At 37.1% G+C, this 18703-nt stretch overlaps 3 protein-coding genes across 5 annotated transcripts in view; 2 read left to right on the forward strand and 1 right to left on the reverse strand.

Moving 5' to 3' along the window:
- The window catches only part of LOC100183353 (putative IQ motif and ankyrin repeat domain-containing protein), a 47449-nt gene that overhangs the window by 24236 nt on the left and 4510 nt on the right, over positions 1–18703 (reverse strand). Inside the window, exon 1 of one of the 2 annotated variants that reach the window (XM_026834819.1) lies at positions 11159–11277. The exons of the other annotated variant lie outside the window; for it this stretch is intronic. Within the exon in view, the coding sequence (XP_026690620.1) occupies positions 11159–11177 (19 nt within the window). The 5' untranslated portion in view covers positions 11178–11277. Of the gene's footprint in view, positions 1–11158; positions 11278–18703 lie in introns of those variants that run through there. 2 annotated transcript variants of the gene reach the window in all.
- On the forward strand, positions 3909–8650 carry spi/pu.1 (transcription factor protein). 2 transcript variants are annotated; one of them, XM_026834763.1, is made up of 4 exons: positions 3909–4684; positions 4988–5103; positions 5869–6072; positions 8565–8650. In XM_026834763.1, the coding sequence occupies exons 1-4, from the start codon at positions 4108–4110 to the stop codon at positions 8571–8573; spliced, it is 906 nt and encodes a 301-aa protein (XP_026690564.1). In that variant the 5' UTR covers positions 3909–4107; the 3' UTR covers positions 8574–8650.
- LOC100179420 lies at positions 13110–17960 on the forward strand. The gene is made up of 5 exons (XM_002131316.5): positions 13110–13729; positions 15200–15301; positions 15587–15680; positions 16534–16809; positions 17206–17960. Exons 1-5 carry the CDS (start codon positions 13667–13669, stop codon positions 17535–17537), a joined length of 867 nt encoding a protein of 288 aa, XP_002131352.1. The 5' UTR covers positions 13110–13666; the 3' UTR covers positions 17538–17960.

The following is an 18703-nucleotide window of genomic DNA, read 5'->3' on the forward strand; positions in this document are numbered from 1 at the left end:
ATCTATATTACTCCCGACCAAAACACACGTCAACGTATTTGTTTAATTCTTTAAATAAAAAACATATATTAAAAAGTAACGCATATATGGATATAAATGTACAGAACCACAGTCCTATACCATATAAGTATAAACCTGGTTATAAGAACGCATATCAAATATTTGAACTAACACTGAATAAAATACAATCACTCACAGAGTTCAAAAACCTTTGATGACATTTTTACAACACATGCTAATTTCCCGTTTAAAGTCAACAACGATTTTACGAGGTGTTCTTTAGCGACCTATATATTGGGACAACATTTGCATACATTTAAACAAACGTTGACTATATTTCTATAACAAGCAAACATTGCAACGTGCTTTGGCAGATATGTGACGTTTAAGGGCATTTTCTTCCCAAATTTGTTTACGCTGCAAAGGAACGCTTTACGTTTAAAAAATTCCCACTTAAAAATTAATTAATTTTAAAACGTATGTGCGTATTTGTTTTTTCTATATACCCTATATGTGTGAACATAAGATAGTTTCATTCACTTGCCTAGTATTAGTTGCTTTTACCTAAAAACACGCATATTTATTGGTTGCCGCCTTTAAAAGGGGGTATGTGTGTATATTTGTATATTCAGTTTCGTATACTTGGTTTAAAATATAATCTGAACATACCATAATCGATAAGTACTGTGGGGTAAGATGGATACCGTTATCACATTTTCTCACCGTGTTTTAACAATTAATAACGCCCTTTCAAGCGTCATCCATATAAGGATCCAGCTATATGATTCTGTAAATATGCTTTGTTTACTACCAAATGGGAGAAATAAAGGAGAACGAAAAGATAGAGCATTTTATCCCAACCTGCTTGCTTTACGTTCAACAGACCGCCCCAACGTTAATTATTACTTAAGCGTCGTGGGTGAGTATTTGCTGCGTGGCGAACGTGAGAACTCGTTGCGTCCCATCTCTCGCCTGCTCTATAAATCTATAGAATATGTCGAAAATAGTCGAGTAATTTTGTCAGACAAACGGAAACCACAAAGGGTTATCACGTTTATGCTGCTAACACACGCCTACAAGGTTAAATATATACGCCATGTTGTAATATGTGGCTTATTGGCTTCACTATACAGTTTCACGTACATTTATTTGAAATTTACTTATATTTACACGTTGCAAAAATAAACGATAATTTATTGGTAATTGACAGCATAAACTGCCCAGCTGAAGCTAATGTATATTCTTGTAGTTTTTGTTTTAAATGTAACGTAGCGTCTTTGTGGGTAATATTCGCCTACGCCCTACACACCTAGATGGGAAACCCGTTGCATTTCCTTATATTACCCGCGTGGGTGTATATTTGTATACGTTTTCGAAATTTCCAAGCCAATCACATCACAGTACCCTAAACTGTAGCGAACATATACTGACAGTTAGGCAATTAAACTCAGAAGTTTGTTTTCCGTCTTCATTTGTTTGCATACGGGGAAAATGTTTTTTCGAAGAGCAAAAAGTCCGAACATGAGTTTTCTGCATATTCGTGCCAACTGCAACAATAAATGAGGGAACACATAGTTGCTAAGTGTGTAACGCAATCTACTTCGCGCGGAAATTAATCGAATAAACAATTGCTGCAATGGGTGTACGTCTCTTACAAGCTTTGTGTTTGTTGCCACGTTTTAAAGCGCGGGAGCGAAAATCGTGCAAGTCGAAAACGGTAGGTACTATACAGTGGGGTATGGGAAGGTGGTACACCTTTTCATTTTATTTGCTTGTTCCATTTGATAGTAAACAAAGAACATTCAAAGAAATATAAGAGCGTATTCTCACGACTTCTATAGCCCGTTGTTAATAATTTAAAACACGATCAGGATATTTGGATATTATGTGTTAAAGGTGTCCCGTCTACCCCATCCTACTGTACGTATAGGGTAGGGTGGCCTATGTTTTATTACATATAAACCTAATTAATAGTCATTACGTTTAGTGGTTTTGATACGCGAAAGTACATATAGTAATAAATTCTTACTGCTTATGTACGTTTTGATGATACTTAATACCACGTCACAATAATGTAAAATGAGACTAATTTAATACGGTACAGAAACAATGGAATATGATATGCTATGGGCCGGGTAAACGATTTCTCAGGCGAGTCTACGAATTATATTTAAATCTCCGTGGCGAATACACCCCCGCGTTCTGTCCCCTGTACCAACTTTCGGTGTTTTCCGATCACGAGGTATGATGTAATGCCAAAGTGTAAAAGAGAGAAATAAAGATAAGAGAGAAAAAAAAGAGAATATGGAGGGAAATAGCAAAACAGAGAGCAGTGCGTTTTTCTATGTGTTCTCTCTTTCAAGATCCGCAGTCATTAAACCGCGCGTCCGACAGCAATTAACAAATCCAACGTTTTGATTGGTTTAACCGGGAGTACGGCTATCCTGATTGGACAATACGGAAACGCCCACTTATTTACAACGATATGTAATACACGTACAACGCTTGATTTTAGGGCCAGCATTTTCACAGGTGGTATAGTAGGGTGGGGGAAGATGGGACACCTTTAGCACAGAATATCCAAATATCCTAATCGTGTTTTAAACAATTAACAACGGTGCATGGGAGTTGTAAACATACAGTTTCCTAATTCTTTGAATGTTTTTTGCTTACTACCAAATTGGAAGAGAAAATAGAATGAACAGGTGTCCCATCTTCCCCCACCCTACTATATTATTACTAATACACTGTTCTGCTGAAGCATGTTACTGTAAATTGTTATAATACGCTAATTCATCCATATAGAAATTAGCTTAGATGCCTACATAACGTAACTGTTTAAAACGGGCCAACTTTGACCAAACCCATTTTCAGTTACGTTATGTAGATGCCTACATAACGTAACTGTTTAAAACGGGCCAACTTTGACCAAACCCGAGGTCTCATGGAGTGCATATTATATATTATAGATCTTGAAAATTTATTTGTTTATCTGTTTAGTACTAAATGGGACAAGAAAATAGAATGAAAACGCGACCCATCTTACCCCAACCTACTATACTGTATATTGGGACCGTTGCAGATCAATATGCAGAATACAGTTGCATAAGTTTGCTTATCTTGTTATCTAAAGCAGCAAAGTCGTCACTCCACGTGCGCCTTACGAATCCCAGCACCCATGACCGCCAAGTGAGAACCTATCACTGTAAATTTCCACTACACTCGAGTAGCATATCTCCTTTTTTAAGGCGCGTAAAAAGCAGACGGTTTCTCAAGACCCGAGATGGAATATTCCATTATTTTTCCATTATAAACTCACCTGGTACTCACAAACATACCAACGTTCGTTAAACACTTAGTCTTAAGTATATTACGACATTATTGGCTGTTTCAACATGTTTGTTCTTTTTAACCAATAAATGTGTATCGCGTGTAAATGTACGTAATTGTACCGAAATAAATTACAGGTACTTGAAAACTACCGATGCAATTCACCTATTTTACTTTCTTAACTGTTTGCAGTTTGTTTTTAATCCATAATTGTGAAAGCGTATATGCAATTGTATCCAAATATTTTACTGGTATTATAAAACTAGCGAGCCAATGCACCCACTTTACTTTTTCTAACTGTATATGATTAAATGTCAGAGGAATATAGGTTTAAGTCGATAAAAATAATGTTGTACACTCATTGCCGCAAGTACAGGAAATGCAGCGAACGATTTTCGGCCATGCGTCCCAAATATTACGGTTCAATATTATCGTCTGGTAAGGTACGAAACTAACCTAACGGTGCTTCCCCGTTTCAGTTCCCTTCGAAAGGAAAAAGGCAGAGGTATCAAAAGAGAGCGCATAAGCGGTTGTCCTCACAAGTGCGCGGTCAAATAGGATCGTGTTAGCTTTGAATCACCAGAACTAAGTTTAGTAACGACTTAGTATTTAAGTGAAATGCTATGGTGAGTCGCTTCTGGGAATTCGGTGTTTAGGTCTGACTTAGCCATTACGCTATTATAGTGGTTTAATGCAGCATTTCTGTTTTTTTAGATAAAGCGTTTTTGTAACTCGTTCTTATAATTTACATGCAAACACTGACATTCAGCCTTCACCATGATGGTCGCAGAAAATCTTGCTTCTTACTCAGAATTTGCTGACATCAGCAAACTACAGCCAACCTTCCATAGCGACAATGGTCTATACTCCATGGACGACAGCGCTGAATTTGCAAGCCTACAACCTGTGGACCAGGGGTACGACATATACAACCAACAATACAACAACCAGAGCATGAACTATGTGGCAGAAATCGACCATAATATGCTGAACCCTCAAGACGTTCTTACAACACACACAGATCCACTACTTCCGTCAAACGGGAGTTTCACGACTTCATACCCGGTTACCACAACCTACGCTGCCGTTAACCAGCAACAAGACAGCACTTGGTGTGGGTACGGTACCGAAACATGTTCGTCCTACTTCTCGGACAGCGATATCAGCTTGCTAGAGGTCTCAGACGACGAATGCCCGAGCCCGAGCTCGTATTGCGAGTCCCCGTTAAATGTTGTCAGCCAACAAATTTCTGATGTTGACAGCACAAACCAGAGTCCAGGGAACGAGCTGTGCATGGTACAGAACGCTGCTAATGGTCAAACACAGCAGAAAACTCCAACGGTTCGCCGAAATGGTAAGCAATACCAATAAAACTAACGATTGAAGTGCAATACACATAAAACTACTTACTATAGATATACCTACAAAATTAGTGGCTATTTGAAAGCAATACATATAAAAATAGGAAATAAAAAGCAAAACCAACAAAAGTAGTAACACCAACAAAGTGATGGTGGCTTTAAAAAGCATTCACCAGAAACCTGCTAAAAGCAATACCCACAAAACTACATTATCACCTTTAAAACAAGTAGCTTCCATAACTATATAAACAACAAAGCACATAAGAGGACAATACAATTTACATATATTCATTCAGGCAGGAGAAAGCGAAGGCAACCGATACTTTCTGAGTTTCTATACAATGCCTTGGAATGCCCGGATAAATACGGAGACAAAATACGTTGGGTGGATAGACCAAGAGGTATATTTGAGGTAAGCGCTACTAAACACTATACAAACTTTGGGAAAAACTTTGGTACTATACAATGCAACAAACTTTGGAACAAGATTTTGGTGTAAACTTGCTACCAAACATTGCAAAGTTTTTGGTACACATTTTGGTACTCCACTATGTTACAACTTTGGTTGATATTAAATTCAGTCTGCTTTATTGTTAAACAACATACAAGCGTAGCCGAGCGAGCGCGACAAACACACAGAGCAAGCATGTGACGCTTCACCAGGTTTTAATAGGTTTCCCGGCAAACAAAACGCGTGTGGTTGTAGCTAGACGCTGTACCGCCACAACAGTGCTAGGTAGTTAAGTACACATATATTTGCATAGCAAAAACCCCCTTTTCAACGCCCACGCATTTTGGTGTGTAAACAGAATACATAACCTTCGCCCACGCGGCGTTGTGCAGAGTTCAATGCCCTAAACATAAAGACTATAACAGCGTTCTAAATTAAACGGGGGGATTTTAAATACAGTATGAAACGGCCGTATATTTTTGAAAGTACTTTTTAAAAAATGATGTAATTTTAATCCTGTCGAAATTTACATTGGTATTGATAATTTTATACGCCGCCACATTGGTTGCAGCGTCGAGCCTCGAACGCAAAACAAAATATTGGACACATTTTTTGTGAGCGTCGAACCCGGGCCATTATAATCTCTTTTCATAAGCTATTCGCTGGAATGACGATTTTACCATTATCAAGTCAGTGTTTTTCATTTTGACATATGTTTTTTTACAGTTCATCTCCGAGACAAAAGAGATACTCGCTGAAGAATGGGGCCTAAGAAAAAGAAACCAAAAAGTGATGACGTATCAGAAGATGTCACGTGCCCTGCGCCTATACATCAACAAAGACCAAGTCATGAACAAAATAAGTCAAAAATTACGTTACGCCTTCCGACCGGATTTCATGCACTCTATGCTCCGTAGCAGCGCCAACCAAATTTGCTGACGTGACAAAAGCCTTTGTGACGTCTGCATTACGTCAGGATATTTCGGCTATGCAAGGTATACTGCACCAAAACCTGTTGATATATAACAACACTTTTGAACTGGCCAGCCAGGGATGAAAGATCGTATTTCGTGCTTCAAATAACAGTTAACACACTGCCTTACATTGTAATAACGCGCTTTGTTTTTGGAGCAGCTTTGCAGGCAAAGCTGTTGTATTTGTTCCTTATTTTGCCCCCATAAATGTCATATGGTCGGGTGGGGGAAGACGGGACACCTTTAGCACATAAAGTCCAAATAACCTGATGGTGTTTTAAAGAATTAACAACGATCTTAATAGTCGTGGTGATACGGTTTTATAACTCTTCAATTTTTCTTTGTTTACTATCAAACGGGACGAGAAAGCAGAAAGAAAAGGTGTCCCATCTTCCCCCAACCTACTATATATAAATAATACTAAATCTATACCCTTTTAAAAAGGGCGCAAAATGCTCGTTTCAGAGATATACAGACATTTTAAATGCAGTTTCTTTTTATGGGGCTAAATTAAAGAACTAATTTTATCGTTTTGTACAGCATGAATCTTGTACAGATTTCAGCATTTTGTGTCTAAGTGATATTTTTTACTGTAACCGTTTTTAGCATTAATCCTTAAGTTCAACGTGACCGCAATGGAATAAAAGTTCTTTTTAAGTGTAAAATAAACCATCCTTCGTTCGTTTACTTTTGTGCTATTTATGTGACAATAAACCGTTTAAAAATTCCCCGCTTTGTTTGTCATCCACAATGCCACAAAATATAGCATCTACGTCAGCGCATTAAAATCACCATTCAAATGCATTATAGGGACTTTACACCTAAAACCTTACCAGCGCAAAAACAATGGAGTATACAAGTGTATGTAAGCTGACCTGGCAATAGCAACACATACACATAAAGGGCAAAAGCCGCTTCGTAAAACAAGGGACACACAATCCGTGACGTCATTGTGTATTATCCCACGATAGGTTGTTGGATCACGAAATGTTTGGATTAGTTTCAAGCTAAAACTTGTCTTTATTTATTGAGGTGTAAACTGCTTTGCTTAAATAACCCAAGACTGAATCAAGAAACACGTAACCGCTTTTTTATTTATCTCTAAAAAAGCACCTATTTATTTATCGTAGTGGATATTTCTTTACTGAATTAAGATGTTTATTTAGGTAAAAAGGAACGACAATTTGGTTAGTCTTGAATGATGTGGTTAGTCCCTTAGATATTGCTCTTTTATAACTACTTACATTTATTTATTGTAGCGCACAAGCTGAATTTAACCAAAATCATCATTTAAGAATAGATAAACTCGTTTTCAATGGTCTTTAATGACGCTTTGTGTACGGGCCATGGGCTTTGTAGTATACGTATAGCGAGACTCGAGTATTGCTTACGTCATCGCGTACTACACAACCAGGGCCGAAACCCGGTGCCGCACCGCTTTTCTAAACCCGGTATTTTCCCTACAGTTTGTAGAAGCGGTACACCATGGCGCAATCGGTAAAGAGAGCCGGATATTGTTGCGTGACCTCGTATGGCAGATTCCATGAGTTTTTGAGATAACTAAAAACAACTACGGTAGACCTGTATGCATAGTAGGTTGGGGTAAGAAGGTACATTATGTATAGTAGACTGGGGTAAGATGGCCCAAATTTTATTCTAATTTATCAACCCATTTGGTAGTAATTAAACAACGGGTATTTACAAAATTATATAACTGTATCCTCACGACTCTAAAACAACCTTGTGTTGGTTCTAGTCTGTATGAATAAGGTTGGTTTTACAGTGTGGCACGCCATGGTATCTGGGACTTGGGCCAGAGTTGCTCCATTACCCCACCATTGTATATGCTCATTCTATTCTATATGGGTGAGGTCCTGCATTGTGGCATGTCATGGGACTTGGGATTTAGGCCAGAGTTGGTCCATTACCCCACCATTGTATATGCTCATTCTATTCTATATGGGTGAGGTCCTGCATTGTGGCATGCCATGGGACCTGGGATTTAGGCCAGAGTTGGCCAATTCTCTTTAAAAAAGACTGTTTTATTAAATACATCACTAATGTATGTCACTTATACCCCCGGAGTGTTGTATTGGTATTACGCCCACACACAATGATGTAATCTATTTACATTTTACAACATACCGCATCTCGTAATGCTAACCACTTTATAGTCTCCAATGTTATCCATAGCATACGTGGTTACAAGTTTGAGCTATGTATTGTTTACCCTGTCGTCCGTCACCCGACGTATGGTTTCCTTTTTCCTTTGTAACACAGGCGCGACCGTCTACAGCAATCCCCTCACACATAATTTGCATTTAACTACTTTCTACTAAATGCTTAGTTAAACTTGCAAGAATAAATGAACGATTGAATGAATGTAATCTACGTTACGCCTTCCGACCGGATTTCATGCACTCTATGCTCCGTAGCAGCGCCAACCAAATTTGCTGACGTGACAAAAGCCTTTGTGACGACATAACAATGCATTACGTCAGGATATTCCGGCTATGCAAGGTATACTGCACCAATTTTGAACTGGCCAGCCAGGGATGAAAGATCGTATTTCGTGTTTCAAATAACAGTTAACACATTGCCTTACATTGTAATAACGCGCTTTGTTTTATAGCTTCGTTTTGGAGCTATATCATTGCGTCGCTGTGCAACAACAGTCGTTATAACACAGGTGTTCTGTTTTACCTTAAAGAGCGCGTCGTACATTTAATTCGAATATATACAGTTAACCCACTTTATTAAAGTGAGTGGGAAGAACGGATCACCTGTAGCAAATAATGTCCAAATATTCTGATCGTATTTTACAGTTTACAACGGTCCATGGGAGTTGTAAGGATACAGTTTTAAAATTAAAAGCCTGCGTAGCTACGCAAATACAAGTCTCTTTACGTCAGAATGAAGTCTCAAGCAACGTTTACGCACGTAACCAATTAATCAAGTTTAAAGTGCCAACCAAGCAAAAACAAGTGCTTAATAATTCCATTGTTAAGGCTCAATGGTAAGGCGTGAAGAAATTATCAAGTTGTATAAATAATGTATAAAATAAACATATACAGTCACATGGAAGTTATATTTATTACAATTTACAGTGTTATAATTACTATGGTATTATAATTATATTTGCACTAAATTTTCAGTCGAAATTGATTTGTAAATGCAGCCCTGTGGAAATTATTTGTTTTAAATGGTGTTTCTATTCCGTGACGTCATTTTTTAGGTTGTCTCTTGCGTAAACTTAATGGGCTAGAGTAAATGTATTTGACGATAAGGATTGCTAATAAGACTTTTAAACGTAAACGTGAAAAGGTTAATTAAATGTTATGTAGATTAAAAACACAAACGTTATTCCCCAACACTGTGAGGGCAGTTAATATATTAACCAAGTCACAATACATATAGTAGGGTGGGGTAAGACGGGACTTTAGCACATAATATCTAGATGTTCTGGTCGTGTTTTAAACAATTAACAACGGTCTATAGAGTCGTGAGAATACGGTTTTCTAATTCTTTGAATGTAATTTGTTTACTACCAAATGGAACGAAAAAATAGAATAAAAAAGTGTCCCATCTTCTCCCACCCTACTATATGTTTTATTTTTGTATGCGATAGCGAAGATTAGATTTGAAGTGGTAAACGCCAATTTAAATTAAGGAAACGAAAAACGATGTTAGTTCCGATTTCAAGGCTTTATACAAGATAACCAAAGCAATTTCCGAAAAACTATGATTATCTACTTAATAAACGGAGATAGATTCTGCGCCCAAAATCCACTGAATAGATCAACGAATGTAAAACGATTTTGGTTCCGATTTCAAGCCATAACACAGGATAACCAAACCAATTTCCGAAAACGCTATGATTATCTACTTAATACACGGAAATAGATTCTGCACGCAAAATCCACTGAATGGATGAATGGAAGTGTGGTTTAGGAGGCAAGAAATTGGTAAAAAAATCATCCATTTTTTTATGCTTGGTTAAAAGTGTGAACAGGGTGTTTTAAATTGCTCTAGTAGGGTGGGGAAGATGGGACACCTTTTAGCTCTATTTTCTCGTTTCATTTGGTAATAAACAAATAGCATTCAAGGAATTATAAAACCGAATTCTCACGAATCCCACTTTAAAATACGATTAGGAAATATAAAATATTTTGTGCAAAGGTATCTTCCTGTATGCAAAACAGCCCCCCCTCCAGTACTAACAGAAACCGTAGTAAACATCCAATTTTAAACCAAAACGATATTTTGGCAAAAACAAAATGTAACCCTAGATCGGTAACGGGTAACCTGTGACCCTATGGCTAGCCATGCGGTAAGATATACAACAAATTAGTGCAAGCTTAAACGGAACGAAAATAAACAAAGTCAAGTGGCGTGAACTAAACAGCTTACCACGTCATTTTGGTTAGAGGTTTTATCTAATAGGCATTGTAGCGTTATTTGTTTTGTATAAATGTATTTCCGCTTGCCTATACCTAACCCATAAGTCATAGATTTATTTTTGAACTACAGAAATTTTAAAATTACTATAATTTACCGCAGCACACAAAACATATAGTGTGCTACTAAGTGATAAACCAATGCACTAATTATGGGCAGTTTCCACACGCATTATAACTTAACATAGATAAAACGTATCGCCCTAAATATAACTGGCAAGTTTTTTAACTGAAAAAATTACTATATAATGTACTAACAGAAACGACAGCAATATTTAAACGTGCAGGTATGAATGCTACAATGTTAAAGCCAAAGTATATGCGCCAAGGTCAATTAACACACGAATTGGAACTAACTTGAATTTAAAACCAGCTCTAGATAAAACAGGCAGGTTTCGTAACTAAAGCATTATCAGTAACTACACAGCATACACACTAGCAGAAACGACAGCAGACTTACAACGTACAAATACACAGTCTGCATACAACAATACACTAAGAGTAAGACTAGTATTCTTATATTCTAAATACACATTTATAAAGGTATGTCCTACCTTTAGAAATAACATGATAATAATGTATTACCTCGTATTGCAGTATACATCGTGGTTCATGTATATTTCATCACTATATTCCCGTTTATATTCAGCTTAAATTCTCATATATTTGAAGTAATACTGTAGTCTACAGCTAACAACTGCCATACACCGACTGCAAAAAGTTGCTCAAAACGCGGCAAGCCAATTAAGTAATCAGGGCCAAAGCAAGGCCCGTAAATCGCTGTCGAAATCGAATGGTTTGCGGCAATTAGACCATTTATACTAAAGCGCATGGATAGAAAAAAATTAAAATGAAAATAAAAATAAACGTGCTGCTGTGCTGAAATAAAGTCAATTTTTTTGTAATATGTGTAATGTACGTACAAGATTTATATAGTGCATATACTAAGTAATGTGCAATAATATGGATAATGTTCGTGTAATCCTCGCACATCTGTATATTGTAATATTAGCTCGTATACTACAGTGTTCTAATACAAATAATGTGTTATGACTATAGAAACACTTGTATTTGTGTATTACGTTTAGGAAAACGTAATTTTATAACAGAAAATATAATGTATTTCTCAATGCAATGGTATAAAGCATGTACAGGGAAGATGGGACACTTTTTAACTATATTTTCTCGTCTCATTTAGTAGTAAACAAAGAACATTCAAAGAAATATGAAACTGTGTCCCCAGAACTTTCATAGACCGTTGTGAATTGTTTAAAACACGATAAGGTTATCTGGGTAATATGTGGTAAAGGTGTCCCATCTTCCCCCACCCTAATACACATTGTTTTGTTATAAGCTCTGTTCAAAAACATGGTTTACGACTGATTTAAGTTATCCATAAACCTTTAGCTTCCAACTTAAAATATATCTCTTGGGAAATATATGGGAGTTTCTAAAATAGCGCCAGCGGCAACTTCAAACGTTTGAATCAATCTTTTCGATGTATTGGTCACTTTTAGGTCAGCGAAGTCAAAACTGCTTATCTAGACACTTAATCATAAGAACATTACATAAGGTATATATATATGATCAAGATAGTGCGGCATTACGTTAGGATTTATTTATGGACATTTCACTGTAATTCATTCCGTAAATCTGGTCCTGATCGAGTGTTCATGAAGTTGGACGATTCTCGTAACGAAATAACAGTCAAGACCAAGTGCTGGAAAATACGTAACGACCAAAAAGCAAATCCAATGAATTGTGTCAAGTGTTTTTCATTATCGCGATTTAAACAGCGTTAACTCTATGCTGCCACCACGCGGTAGGTATTTTAAACTTTAAAGAATGAAAGTGTGGTGGTCCTGTTTGGACTAAATTCCATTTATATAAAGTTTGCCATAAACATAAATGGTAGCTAATAGCATATTAGGCGTACAAAAACTTCCTACATAATAAGATTATGCTAATAATAATAAACATCACCTACAAAGTAACTTGCAATTGGTCACAAGGTGTATGAAACAAAACGCCCATGTTATAACTACTGTCATTGCCCCGCCTTGCGAGGATAAATAAGTTACATACGTGGTAACCTGTAAGCGGGCATGAAGTGTAAAACACAGAACACTCGTGTTGTGACGACTGTGGTGTTCCGGCCACGCGAGGATAAATAAATTACATTCACTCATTAAAACATTATGCTTGACCTATATAGTAGGGTGGGGGAAGATGGGACACCTTTAGCATATAATATCTAAATATCCTGATCGTGTTTTAAACAATTACTAACGGTCAATGGGAGTCGCGGGCATATAGTTTAAACATTTCTTTTATGTTCTTTGATTACTGCTAAACGGGGCGAGAAAATAGAGTTAAAAGGTGTCTCGTCTTCCCCCACCCTACTGTATATATATATAAACCGGGGTAAAGCACAAGTATAGTCGTTAAATAAAACAAATGTTGCCAAAAAGGCACACGAGTTACTGTATTAAAATTACCTATGTAAAGGTCAACAGCAAATATCCGTGCGTGAAAATACCGGGCTTTTTTCTTGTGAAATGAAGCTGAAAATCTACGGTTCGCTAACAGACCGTGTAGAAGTATACCTTTAGAGTGTAAGGTTTACACTGTGTAGGACCATACAACGAACTAGCATCAAAAACAAGCGTTTATAAGCGGATGCGTGTTGAACTGGTATACAGTATTCGTTATGCAATGTTACTAGTAATAATGAAACCGTTCTAAAGTATTAAATTTGTTGAATTGTAATTTTTAAACGACAATTTAAAAAAAATATTTTTTTTGCATGTATATAATTGTTTTGTACGATTTCTTTATCGTTATTGATTGGATATTGTAGCCGCGCAATGGTTAAACGATTAAATTTTAAATATTTTTTTGCTATGTGTTTTTAATATAGTCGTGATGCATTTTTGCAAAAGACATTTGTAAACTGTATTGCAAGTTATTTTATGCTTTGGCATTATATCCATGTAAAATGCAAACGTTGTAATTTTTTTTATTTATACTTTGTTTTTCACAGTTGTGCAATTTTTGCACTTTTAGGTTTTTATAACTGTATTGTAGGCAATAATGGACGAACGTCGCCCGCCACCTTACGCACCGAATGCGTATTCAAACATAGAAGTACCCCAGGTAACTATATTACCCTCATTGACTTTTTAATATAATAGGAAGGGGGAGACTGATACCTTAGGAAGGGGTAAGACGGGACACCCTAGGAAGGGGTAAGACGGGACACCTTAGGAAGGGGTAAGACGGGACACCTTAGAAAGGGCTAAGACGGGACACCTTAGGAAGAGGGTAAGGCGGGACAACTTAGAAAGGGGTAAGACGGGACACCTTAGGAGAGGGTAAGATAGGACACTTTAAAAGGGGTAAGATGGGACACCTTAGAAAGGGGTAATATGGGACACCCTGGGAAGGGGCAAGGCGGGACACCTTGGGAAGGGGTAAGACGGGACACCTTGGGAAGGGGTAAGACGGGACACCTTGGGAAGGGGATGAAGATGGGACACCTTTTGCATTTAATATCCGAATATCCTGATCGTGTTTTAAACAATTAACAACGATCTACTGGAGTCGTGGGGATGCGGTTTTATGCATTTTTTAATATTCTTTGTTTACTACCAAATGGGACGAGAAAATAGGTTGGAAAGATGTCCCATCTCCCCCCACCATACTATTTAACTAATGTATTTGGCACTATAGTAAAAAAAACGCCAGTACGTTACATATATTACGCTGGTGGAGAGTGTTAGAGGTTGGTGGTTATAGGGTTATTTATTAGGGTTATATATAGAGGGTTAGTGGTTACGTTTAGCGGTCAGATGACACAACGAAAGGATTTTTTACTTTAGCATTAGCACCAATGCAGTTTATAAGGAAATCGTCTAGGTAAAACATAGTGAAACTGTATTGCATATTTTTAAATAATTGTATAACCGTAGCCTCACGACTGTAAAATAGCGTTGTGATTGTAAAAAAAACACGGTTGGGAAATATGGGATATTGTATGCCAACAGTACCATCTTACCCCATACTGCTATATTGGCATTGTTATAATGCCAATACAACTAAGAGCCACTAATTCAAAGCTCTTCATTTGAACTGACTTAACAGCAATTGCGCCAAAGCAAACGGACCTGTATTAACCCGACAAGTTAAAAGCAAACATTGAAAAACAAACTCCGTCAACTAGTTTCACTTCGCAGAACTCATTGACATTATTACGACATAAATAACATCATTTCGAACTCCAGGCAGTATAGAAATCACAAGAATTGAACTTTGTTATTTACATTGGAAAGCAAATGCAGTTAACGAGTTTCTTTTGCGCTTTCAGATCTGTTTGCAGGCAGTAGCGTACAGTGTAGCTTTCTTATCTTTCACAAACAGTAGCGCATATTGTATAGTTTTTAGGTCTGCGTGGAAAAAACAAACGTTTTAATCGAAATTATAATAAAAATTATCCCAGTCGATATACCTTATAACACTTCATTTTAAAAAGTGAAAGAAGGCGAAAATTTTAGCGTTTGTGTTAGTTTATCTTATGTCTGAGTAGAAAAAAGTGATTTTTTTGAAACTATACAACGAAATTTTCAGCCAATGGAACGCTTAGCACCAGCTCCTAGTCCACCATCCTTTCACCCCCCTTCTGCTCCTAAAGTTTTACCAACAGCAAGAGAGCCTAACCCACCAAGATCCGTATGTTTTTGTTTGGTTGTATTTATATTGTATATATGCACTGGTGATGTATTGTTTGTGATGTATATTGATATATTTTCCGAGATTGTGAGAACTATAGTCTATATGAGTATAATAAGAGTAAATGATAAAAAATGTATAAATATAATCATATATACAAGTTACATACGTGGTGACTCGTAATGGAGCACGAGGTGTATGAAACACAACACCCGTGTTATAACGACTATCTTTTCCTTCCATGCGATGATATACAAGTTACAAATAACTGTCACTTTTCCACAGAGCTCCAATGTATCAATGCCGCCCCCCTACCCAGCTAAATACGTTCCTTCCGTTCCCTTTCCTTTTATGAGCGGTTACCTTGAAAAAAGCACGGGTGAGTCTCATAAAGGAGTGTTTATTTTTATTTCCTATAACATAGATAAATCAAGTCGCCGGGTGAAACTTTTATATATGGTAAGGTGGGAGAGGAATTCTTTTTTTGTGTGAAACTAATCAAAAACCATTATTCATCCTCGAAGTTACATGCGTGGTATAACTCGTAAGCGGGCACAAGGTGATTAAACCAAAACACCCGTGTTATAACGAATATTGTTTTGCAGTCACGCAAGGACAAACACAACTGTTCATTCATATGTTACTTAATGAACCCCACCATTCAAACGCGTTTTGTAATAACAGGATGTTACAAATTAATGGTGTACGACATCAACTGTAATTTTGCAAACAGTAATAAACAGTCTGGTGCTAAATTTCATTTATAAGTTTACTCTGTGCGAATATTTATATTTGCACGGCATACACCAAACTCAGGCTCCGCAAACAACCAAGGCGAATACACATTAGCGTTCATATGTATTTATTGCTAGTCGTATTTACTGGGACCGTTATAAATTATAACTGACACATTGATTGCGACTTAATACCGCGTTGCATTGAGTAATAGGTCAATCAAGCTTAATAGTTATATATAATTAGCATACATTAAGCTCGTAATAGCTGCATTAAAACTGTAAAAGTTATTTATCTAGAAATTGCACGCATTAAAACTGTACATATCTTCTGCATTTCCACGCTTTCATGATCATAACAGTTTTTGTACAACTGAAGTCGAGCACGAGGTGTTTATCTCAGAACCTCCGTGTTATAACAACGCTCGTCACGTAGGAACCACAAGTTACATTCATCACATGCATTATATCACTTATTAAACTCGCCCATCCCAATAGGTGACCACACGGCGCCATTGAAGTCGCAGTCATGGTCCAAAAAATACGTTGAAGTCAGCGATGGAACTTTACGTTTCTTCACGCTGAGAGAAGAACGCGAGGACACAGGCGTTGTGGTGCCACTATCGGAGTCATTTGTCTCCGTTCAAGCAAAGCGAATAATTCGGCTCGAGAGTAAAACCGGGATCCGGATATTTAGAGCGCAGTCGGAATCCAGGGCGTACCATTGGGTGCTAACTATATCGAGATACTGTTTAGTGGCGCCGACCGCTGAAGGTAAGTTATGGAAATTGAGGCTTTCACTAATATACTATCTTTGCTTATGGCATTTACGTTTAAAAACATAAACAAAAATCAACCAAAAACGGGAACGGGATGTATGAAACAGAATATTCGTGTTATAACAACCGTCGTTTCCCCGCCAATGTGAAAATATATTAAGTTACGAACTTGGTAGCTCGTAAGCGGGCACGGGATGTATGAAACAGAACTTCTGTGGCATATCGACTGTCGATGCCCGTCATGCTAGGATAAACAAGTTATATACGTGGTAACTCGTAATAAGCGAGCACAAGGTGTATGAAACAGAACACCCGTGTTTTAACAACTGCTGTTGCCCCGTCATGCGAAAATAAGCATGTTATATTCATTCATTCAACGTGTTTTTAAAAGGTTTTTGTAAAAAACTAAGCGGTGGCAAAAACGTGATGGAAGATAGATATTTAAGGCTCCATGCGGATGGGATCTTATCATGGTTTAAAAGCGAGAAGGAAGACGCCGATTGTAGAGGTTCTATACAAGTTAGAGGCGAACGCATAAGTATTGACCCAAGCAAGTCCCATGTATTGCTTGTCCAAACTAAAGAGCGAAGATATATGTTCGAGTTAATCGATGCTTTTGAATGCAACCAGTGGTATGCCGTCACTTCATGGCACTCGCATCGGAGACCGCTTGAAAACACAGCAATTGCTGTTCGAAATAAAGGGAGCGTCTCTAGAAATTAAATTCTGCATCAATGTGTTCGATCAAAACGAATCCTGTATATGTATAAGCCATCATTTCTTGACTTTCAAGTGTTGACCAGGTTATAAGACAACTTTAATGCTGTACCAACGTCTTAGATATTTTATTCAGCTGAAACCATAGCATATTATATGAAAGCGAATCATGTAGAGGATATGAGTCATACTGAACCGATTTGTGCATAAAACAACTTAGCTTACTTTCATTACACTCAAATCTTTGCTCTTTCTCGCTAAAATCTTATATGTACAAAACTATTCAATTCATCAAACATCACAAACCTATAGAATTCTATGTTAATTTATCGCATAGGTTGTTAAGTGTTTACAATTGCCCGTCACCCATATACGTTATGCAACTAAGACCTCGCCGTTTTTGATTTCAATAAATATAAATTCAACGAATATGTTTCTTTATGCACCTCACCCATCAATCAGCTATAAATGTACATGTGTTAGCAAAACAAACAGTTACAGCGCTAATAAAACAAGGAAATTCAGTGGGATTGTACTCTAGATGGGCGAGGTGCTTGTCAAAGACTTGGGACTTAGGAAAGATTTAGTTCATTACTACACATCACACATTTTAAGATATTAAAACTTATAAATGAATATATGTGTCGCGTACGAAGTAAATGAATAAAATAACTTATTTATCCTGGCATGGCGAGGCAACAACAGTCGTAATAAAACATTCTGTTTCATACACTTAAAGTTGACGTGCATATTCATTCAAGCTTTGCTCTCTTGTATTGTAACTTAAAACTACGGCATTGTGAACCCTGATACTATCGTATCGCCCTAGCTTGGCGTTGCTAAGTAATGTAGTACACTGTGTGTATGATGTAATAGACCGTACTATGTCTTATAGTATCTTTTAAATGTACATGAACTTTTAATCATATATAGTCATATAGAGATATAAATATACCATATATGTTGCAGCTATGGGTAAAATGCCCATCTTCGAATGTAACTGTATAAAAAAAGCTTGTTTTTTTGCAGTTGCTATGGGTATAGGTTATATAGCTTCCTGCAATTGGAATAGGCTATATGTATAACAGGTTACAATATAGTGTTAATTTATATCATTGGTAAGTTATGGCAATTAATGTGCGTATTATAAACATAATGTGTCGTTGAATTGG

Source organism: Ciona intestinalis, chromosome 6, assembly GCF_000224145.3.
Source record: "Ciona intestinalis chromosome 6, KH, whole genome shotgun sequence".
Lineage (NCBI taxonomy): Eukaryota > Metazoa > Chordata > Ascidiacea > Phlebobranchia > Cionidae > Ciona > Ciona intestinalis.